Raw genomic sequence first — 9,736 nt, 5'->3', positions numbered from 1 at the left:
GGCAGAAAATACTAGAGTTATTCATAAAGATCAATCAAAGAGGCAACTTTTTTCAGGCATAGAACAGGCGTGTTATCATCTGATGATCCAACATTTACTCCAGCTACGATTGTTCCAGACTTTATTTCATCAAAGATGTGTTACATAGGCCTAATGTTACATGAAAGGTTGCAATTGGGTATTTGGTTAGGGTGAGGGTCATAGACCTGCCAACCTCTGGAGTTCAAAAACTGTATTCTTAATCCCAAAAGTTGTATTTTTTGACAAAAGTTGTATTCTTAAAATTAAACACGGACTGTTACGCGCCTCTTACAGTTCCTACATACAGGAAGAAATTTTGTTATTGATCATTGGTTGAATATGCATGATTTCGTCACGACTGGTGTGTTTGATGAACCAATGAACATCCCCAAATTGCCAATGTGAGATGGTTGAAGGATACTTTACAGGACAGAACACCGGTAGGCATTTTGCCATTGGCACACATACATTTTTTTTTTTTTTTTTTGAAAATCGTATTTTATTGAGGAAAATAGTACTGTCGTATTTGCTTCTAAAAATCGTACGAAATACGACTAAATCGTTCTGGTTGGCAGGTCTGGGTTAGGGTTACGACTGGGAATATTTAAAGGGCGAGGTCCAGGTTTGAGGGGGGGCATCTGTTTAGAGTAGGACATTATTTGCCAGAGCGTTGTTCAAACAATTCCATACCTTGTCTGTTGGTATATCAGCCTGTTGCGTATGGATGAGGGATCTGTCCATGAATACATAGTGCGTTGTCCGAGTACCAACATCATGCTCAAAGCCTCTCCTGATACAATGGTTAACTCTGCAGAAGAAAAAATGGGTGTAATTTCACATTTAGTTCTTGATTTCATTCAAAGGTAACTTAGTTAAAGAATATGCTAGTATTTGGATACACTTCATAGGGTAACACACAACCAGTATAGGGACTGTTTTAGAATGCCTCTGCATTTTGGGGGAAATCAAACTTTAGTGTTGAATTTTCCACTTTTATCCATCATCCATTAAAGGGATAGTTGAGTTCTGTTTTCAGACCGCAAATGCCTTCAAAGTGCATGGTTATTGCTCTTATTCTTATCTATGACATTTATAGTGCCCTTTTAGAACCTAAAATTGCTATGAAGGTAGTTTTAGACCCCAAAATGTGTAAAATTTAGCCAATACGATCATACCAATTCAGCTCCACTTTCAAAAAAACATGCTGACCGTAAATAATTATTTAATTAAAAATAAGAATACATGAGCCGGCTAATTGTGGGTAATATAGGCAACACGAAAATGCCAACAAAAAATCCAACATCGGCACTGGCTGAAATACGACGTAAAAGGCATTATTTCGTTTTTTCAACGGTTTTCTCAAATTTTTCAAAATATCTAATATTTGTGGTGGTACACAAGTATTAGAAATCGTTATATTTCAGCCGTCTCTGAACCGATTTTGATCAAACAAAGATGATTTTGTCATTTAAATATTATGTTCTTTCAAATTTGACACTCAGTTTTTCATTATCTCACAAAAAAAATTATTTGTGTAGCGCCCTCTGCAACAGAACTCAACTATCACTTTAATATCTTGTGTTACTACTGATTTGGCTTAAATCAAGCACATCATAGACAAAAATAATTGAGTCAAAAATACTATTTTTTGCCTTTTAATGCAAAAGAATATCTTTGTTGGGTAATACCAGAGGGTTTGTTTTAAATATTCTAAAATAAAGGGGGGGGGGTGGGAGGGAAAGAAACAACAAACTACACCTACATGAGTGATTATATAAGGCTTCAGATACATTTGATGATAAGAAATTAAGATAGTAATACTTCATCAAAGGCATTTCATACATTATAAACATTTTAATAGTTTCTTTTCTAAATCATAATACCTGTGAATATTGGAGAAATATTACATGAGGACTCCTCAACCCTCTCTCTCTCTCTCTCTCTCTCACATGGTGCACCCACAAGACTACTGTATAGCATATCACATGTATTTCCAGCAGCAATAAAGGTCATAGATAACTCCTCTTGCACAGACTAATTTCATGAACTAAATGTACTTCATTGCATATACAAAACATTAAAATCCAGACACTGTTATGATTTTTACCTGAACACCATGCCATGGTTGTCTATTTCTCTGCCTAGGCCAGATCCATTCAGGATTCCTCCATTTCCTACGACAGCACAGCTTACGCATGGAGGTCTCTGATGATTCCCGAAACCTAGAACAGATTCCTCCTCCGAAAATAGTTTTAATGTACTGGAGAGCTCTGAAGATAACGACAAAGTCAAAAGCATTGTCAAGACAATTTGGTTATTTGAGCATTATCCATGTTCAATTCAAGTACAGACATAAAAGCAATTACAAAGCTAGAATAAGAGAATTTAGCTGAATTCAATGTACAAGTCAGAAGTATTTCAATATTTCCTGTCCCAGGTAATGAGAATAAAGAAAAATAATAAATATTTACATTAACAAGTTCTATTTTCCTTGTCATTTGGTCCGATATTTGATATATAGTACAAGAAGAGGTATCAACTTTATAGTTTCATCTGATATACTACACACTTTGATGGTGTTGGTAGGAATGTATGAGACAAAAATACCTTCGACTAATGAAACTTTACATGGGCAAAGTGGTAATAAATAAATAACAGGAAGAAAGAAAAAAAGCTAAACAAACATTTAAATTCAGTTTCCAGTACAAATTGGCCAATTTTTTTGAATTTTTGTTACAGAAAATTTTCTCTATATATATTCAAACCACTACACGTTTCGTTCTCCATTTGGCCACAGCACTCTCACCTTCAAACTTGAGCTCATTTTTATAAAAGAATCCAAATGGCATATTGTATGCTTTTAAGCGTTGGTATTCTTCCTGGTTGATATTGGCATCTGTCATAATCATCTTTATGTTTGGTTGATAGTACTGGGAAGCCCATTGGGACTCCTGTAGTTTGCCTTGCAATGAATACGGACAGGACTGTTTGAAGAAACAGAAGTACATATGAAATATTAAATGAGCTTATTCATGCAATCATGATGAAAAATAATGTTGAAACTTGATACTTCCAAGTTCCAGCACATAATTAACTCTCCCCATGCAATATGCACAACCTTATGACCTGATACGACCTTTGTTCCAGCGACAATTGCTCTGGGCTTTATTTGGTGAAAGGTATAGGGTTGGAGTAAGGGATGCTGTTGAATGATCAAAGGAATGGAGTTTATTGTAGACACTCTTCTTGTATAAGTGGCCATCTTAAAAGTGATTTATTCAGGAACCCCTCCACCAATCGCAGCCTTTTTACACGCATCAGTACACCATTCATGCCATCAATATAGTACCACAACATCTCCCTACTACTAATGCTTGCATTAACTACATGTACCCTTCCTGTTAGCCACTAAACATATTGGAAATGCTACCACTAAAACATTGACTCAATGCTTAAAATGTTCAACAAGACAGAAGAAGAATTTCTTCGAAGAAATTGTTCAAAAGATATAATACTTAAAGGTAATACAAAGTTTTGGTATGGGGTCATGAATTTGGTTCAAATGAACATATTGGAAGCATATGCGATCCTACAATATTCAGTAATCGTTGTCGCAGTTGAAATCGAGTCTAAAATTATGAGATTATAACTAATAAGCTCTTTATGTTGTATAGCTCCCTCTCCAGGTCAAGATATTAATTAAGCTATAAAATATTGTTTCTTGCCTAAAATCTACCAATTAGCTATTCCCGTTGGAAAGTATATATCTCAACTACATATTCTGAGATTTTCACGGTCGCAGCTACCATTGTACGGCCGTAGGCGCTATTTCAAATTGATCAAAATTTACCGGGAGCACCGGTAAATTTTTATATTCCATTTTTCTCGAAATCAGAAGTGTTTTAGGGACTAAATTTTCTAGTGCTTATTATACATCCACAGGGGCATCCAAATACATCAAAATTGTAAAGAATCACTATCCACCCAATTTTCAAAATTTCCCAAAACTTTGTATTACCTTTAATAGTATGTGTTGCTGAGTGCATATTTAATGTAAATGTAACCTTTGACCATTTACACAACTGTTCTGTTCTAAAGTACTTGAGTCAACATTACTGACTTAACCTTAATTGTGGCTTTTTCAAACTTTACACATTTTTTATCTACCGGTACATAAAAAGTGTTAAAATCTTAATCTTCATTGTAATCATTGTCATCTGTTTTCACGTGTCAAAGAAATGAAATCTGACCAATGAACATACATGTATCTGAGACTTATGTAATATTTCTATCATACCCTGTCATTTATGTGAAGAAGGAAAACACTCTTTATACATGTACATGTGTATTACACAACAAAATCCTGTCATTTTCAGAGTTATGGACAGTTAAACCAATCTTTAGCATGGCAGTGGTAACTAGAGTTGCAAACTTGCAATTTGGTTATTGAACCAATTTATGACCTATATATGAGAGCTACGTGTATTTTATCTTGAATATGTAACTATCAAGAGCTTCCACTGAGATCATTAACCCATTCGAGAATATTTGTTATTATACAAATAATACACAGCAGACAGCAGTGAGGACATTAGTATTAGAATTACCCGCACGAGGTACGTTTGGACTGTTTTGAAGGTACCGAGTATGGGTACTTTTACTAATGCCCGAACAAAATTATGTGTATTATTTGTTTTATAAGATTATGTTTTATTTGTTTTATCAAAATTGTTTTATAACATGATTTTGATAATGACCGGTCATTATCCAAATTAGGCGTTAGACAAAATAAATGCCTGGTCACGTGTACGCTTTCAACCAATCATTTGATAAGGATCCACGTCATCATCTTATAACATTCATTATCCCACCGCTGCCACCATGTTGAATGATCAGATGGATGGACAGATAAGAGTTCATTATAGACACAGGGGAGTGTTTCACAAAGATTCTAAGTCGAACTTAACTCTAAGTTGAACTCAAAAGTTATGGAGAGCCATTTATAGCCTTAAAATTAAATATATTCAAAAGCGAAAAATCAAGTATTTTAGGCTTTCCATAAATTCCACATCAAGAACATGAAATCTCCCATGATAATGGAAAATATGAATGATTTGAATCAACATTTTATGCCTTTTAAAATAGATTTTACAACATATTTTCAAGGATGCTAATGGCTTTCCATAACTTTTAAGTCCAACTTAGAGATAATTTCGACTTAGGATCTTTGTGAAACACCTACCTGGTCATGTAGAAGTGGCCATCTTGCAAGTGCCTTATTCTACCTCCACCAATCACAGCCTTGTGACATACATCAATGCACCATTCATGATTGAACAAAAACAAGTGTGATCGAGTTTCCGGTTGGGTTCGGGCCAAGGTTTAAGGATAGGCACAGTGTTGAGTTGATGGTTTATTCTGTTACGTATGAAACTAACCTCTGAGCAGTTGCTGCATACGTTTGGTCGTACAACCTCTAATGTGGTACACTGTAGTTTTGCTAATTCTTCAGTAAGCGTTTATCATTCAGTCATGCAACAATGTACAGGTAGCCCAAATTAAAATCTCAAGAACAAAATTGTTTATTCCCATATACCGGTACATAGCTTAACATAAATTCCCCCTAAACATTACACGAGGGCGTTTCTTTTCCTATCACCTACAGTAGATAAGCACCAGTTATCACTGGGGCTACTATTACCTGAATGTTGCATAAAATAGGACCCTTTTTCGGGCAAGTACATGTATGGTAGTTTTCTGGTAGTATGAGTAATCTTTTGGCAGAGCGCTTATCAACCTGGTGTACATGAAGCAGAGTCCCTTCATAGACAGAATCCTGACACTGACATCCCATTGTGAAGGCAGATCAATATACATGTACTATACACAGTTGCTACTGACACTCAAACATAAATGTTGTGCAAAAGTGGAAAAAAATGGTGTTCAAATCATGGGTTTTTCGTAACTCTTCTATGAAGGACTCTAATACAGGGTAATAGTGTATGACAAGACTTGGGTGTTGACTTTCGATTGCTATCAATATTTTGTTGTTTTTTGGAAATTATAAAAAATAATTAAAAAAAGGTATAATGAGGTTGATCCTTTAATACCAATTTTTTTAAATCTCAGACTACTAAGGGAAATTCATTCACTTATCATCATAGCAAATTAGTAATATAAAGAACAAAGAAGGATACCATTACTGACTAATGAGAAATGTCAAAACAAACATGTACTTACAGAAAATTTAAACTGTTCATCTTTCCTGAAAGTCAGTTCTAAATTATTTGGAGCAATTGTGATGAATGGATGAGGATGATTCAGTCTTGTTTTCTGCTCCTGAACCTCAAAAGGATGATTAAATTGATGCTCTTTTCCCAGGAATGAAAGCTCATGTTCTAAGTCAACTTGGTGTGATTCAGCGAATTCATCACTGGCAAATCTGCAAAATTAAACCAAAAGAATGATTAGGTCCACAAAAGAAACCACGGAACTATTCACAAAAAGAAAATTAAGAAGAAAAAAGAAAGGAAGAAAAAAGAAAGGAAAACAAAAACATGAACTCTCCAATCCTCTAGTTGAACATCTTGTAGTTGGCAAATTTCACAAAAACATCTAAAATCTTCATTAGATCATTGAATCATGGAGAGATCCCACTAAGTGCATAATCACTCTCAAAGTGAGGTTCTTCATGGAGGATCTAGGGGCAACTTATGCTTGGCCCAAAATCAAGGCAAAGTTAGCCAGGAGAGCTCCAATTGATAGCACAGACTAAAATTAGTTTTGCACTACATGTATGTGTGTCTTAGACATTATTTTTCAACTTTATTTGATAACAATTTAATGAAAATATTTAAGTACTTTACCCACACAAAATTTAGAGATGTGAATTTTACGAAACTTTTAGGCCTTTTAAGGGCTACTTTGAGGTCTAGTCTGTAGCAACTTGCACTTTTGAAACCTAATAACCCCTGAAATGCCAAGTTCACCCTCCTCCCGATTCATCCAGACTCCTTTCCTTTCACCTCTACTGAAGAATAATCTCACCTCCTGGTTTTCATGAAATGCATTGACTGTGTATATAAGAATGTGGATTACATAACTTTCGTGGATATATTAACATCCACTAATTGTATCAGTAATTTTTACAATTGCAAACAAGTGACATGACTTTTGGTACTTTGTGCCTCCAAGAGCAGGGTCTGCCGAAAGCCAGACGGGCCTTAACACAAATATATCTTAGAATAGAGTTAACATCCTTCTGGCTTTTCGAAAACACTGATTGGCAAGATAAAACAATAAAACTGACCGTAATGTATAGAAGTTTATCTCCTTAACTCTATAACTGGATGAATCTCAATATTAGAAACAGTGCTAATTCTATGAGAAACTAGATGAAACTTCGACTACACGCAGTCGAAAAAGATGCCTCCGCCAACTACGATTTCACATACCAAAACAGAAGCAAATTTTCAAATTCAAGTTTAATAGTAATCCATTAAAAAGAGGTTCTCAGAATATCAAGATTACAAGCTATTTTTTATATACATGTATGACCCTTTAATCTTTGACCTCATGACCCCCAAATCTAATCAGTTCATTAGCTCAGCAAGATACATACATGTCCTGTGTCTGATGGTAATCTGTCCATGGGTTTTAATGATGTAATCACCAGCTATTTATGCATACATAATGAGCCCTGTGACCTTTGACCTTTGACCTCGTGACCTCAAAATCTAATCAATTCATTGGCTCTGCAAGATACATACATGACCTAATTTTGGCAGGAATCCATCAATTGGTTCTTGAGATAACGCGATCACAAGAACGGGACGTACGGATGGACGTATGGACGGACGGACGGACGGACAACCAGAAAACATAATGCCTCTGGCTACTTCGTAACTCAGGCATAAAAATGAATTTAAAGGGGGAAAATGTTGTTCACCCACCTGTCTCTTCTGTATGCTTCGTTATCTGTATTCTGAACCATGTATACCAGAGTACCCACTGTAGCCCCAACTAGGATGGAGACCAGTTTAACAAACGCTTTGTTGTGGAAACGCATCGCATCAGCCCATCAGATTCCAGATTGAATAAAACGTCTACAGAGAAAAATAAAAAGAAGCAAGCATAAGGCCACAACAAAAATTGAATTTTTTTTTTAAATGAGGAGGGGTTCCATGTGGCATGTTATTTTATAATTGTTATTTTGATAAGATAGTCGCCGCACATACAAATTTTATGATGCCGGGCTCCCTGTGCTTATATTATGGGAATCCTTCTACACAACCAAATTTAAGCAACTTAAGATTTTACAGGTCTGCACTCTGCAGTAAAAGGTTTGGGATTAAAAAATATGTATAAAAAACATACGAGTCCCCCCTCCGAAATTAATACAAGACGGCAATTAACCCGTTGATATTATCTACCTCTCATTTCCCTCCTCTTCAAGACCACACTGCCACTTTCAGACAGTTACCTAGAGATGTTAAATTAATATTCGCTGTTAAAGTTTATCAATAAATCAAAAGAATCCGACTAAAAAACACTATAAAACCGACTATATATTCCTCGTGGTGTAAGTCCCCCTTACGTGTTAAAATCATCAAATTTCCCATAGAAGGGGACTTACACCACGACTAATATACTCCTCGTGATCCGAGTCCCCCTCTATGAGAAATGTGATGATCTTAACACGTAAGGGGGACTTACACCACGAGGAATAGTCTATATAGATCTAGATCTAGACAGTTTTATAGTGTTTTGAGTCATTTTATTTATCATATTGAATGATAGAAAAGAGACTAAGAATACAGAATTTTATGTCGTTTGAAATAGTGTCCTAGCCAGTATTTTTTGCATCAATTCAAATAGGCCTATGTGTGGTGGAAAGAAATCCCCCACGTAGGAATGTTCTGTGTGAACTTCGCACCTTTTCGCATCGTGGACAATTACAATAGATCTAGATCTGATTTCTTTTGACAACCTCCCAACCGTGAATCCTTTAGAAAGATTGCTGGGAAAAAGGGTAGGCCTACGGTCAAGTTTGTCCCCAGTGACTCGGATGACGATATAGCCAGCTATAGGCCTAGCTAGACTAGATCTATGTTGATTTGTTGATGAAGGATAGATCTCAGAATACAAACTTGTTTAAAAACACATCGATTTTTTTTTTGTAGACCCAACCATTTCCCCTAACACAAAACGAAGTATTCGGGACTGACGTCGGATTCTGACCTTCAAGTTTCAACAGAGTTCAAGTCCAATTCAGTAATAGCACGTTCAAACTCAGATATCAACTGATACAAGCATGATGGATGCGATCCACAACTGGGAGGGGCGGAATGTCGATCGAGCTTACATTCGAATTTCGGCACTAAAGCTGTATTTGCCGACTTGGTGCTTCCTTGACTCCTAACAGTTAGCATTGACTCTCTTACACCGAATTGTCCGTCTCTTTCGTTCGTTATAACGTTAGCGCATAGCGCATAGCCTCTTAACTCATTCGCGACAATGGTTCTCAAAATATGATCGCGCAGCTGCACACTCTTCAAAGAGGCAATCCAGCTGTTAAGGCCAGGAATACACCATTCACTGGCGGGGAAATGCATTTGTATGAGGGACAATTTTTTTGCTAAATGTTTGTGATTTACATCAAATAAATGGAAATCAAATCTTTATCAACCATTCTTCACTTATCTGTGGCTGTCTC

General features: G+C 36.0%; 1 protein-coding gene across 1 annotated transcript in view; it reads right to left on the bottom strand.

Annotated features, from left to right (window-relative positions):
- LOC115929913 (alpha-N-acetylgalactosaminide alpha-2,6-sialyltransferase 2-like) overlaps positions 1–9,487 on the bottom strand; it is a 29,371-nt gene extending 19,884 nt beyond the window's left edge. Inside the window, exons 1-6 of the mRNA XM_031000040.1 lie at positions 9,262–9,487; positions 7,974–8,126; positions 6,262–6,463; positions 2,828–3,005; positions 2,129–2,291; positions 712–829 (exon numbers count right to left, since the gene is read on the bottom strand). Coding sequence (XP_030855900.1) covers positions 712–829; positions 2,129–2,291; positions 2,828–3,005; positions 6,262–6,463; positions 7,974–8,089 — 777 coding nt within the window. The 5' untranslated portion in view covers positions 8,090–8,126; positions 9,262–9,487. The remainder of the gene's footprint in view (positions 1–711; positions 830–2,128; positions 2,292–2,827; positions 3,006–6,261; positions 6,464–7,973; positions 8,127–9,261) is intronic.
- Positions 9,488–9,736: the final 249 nt, after the last annotated feature.

This window comes from Strongylocentrotus purpuratus, unplaced genomic scaffold, assembly GCF_000002235.5.
Source record: "Strongylocentrotus purpuratus isolate Spur 01 unplaced genomic scaffold, Spur_5.0 spur5_scaffold_6, whole genome shotgun sequence".
NCBI classification, from domain to species: Eukaryota; Metazoa; Echinodermata; class Echinoidea; order Camarodonta; family Strongylocentrotidae; genus Strongylocentrotus; species Strongylocentrotus purpuratus.
The sequence above is the reverse complement of the archived record's forward strand: the minus strand, read 5'-3'. Positions and strand labels throughout refer to the sequence as shown.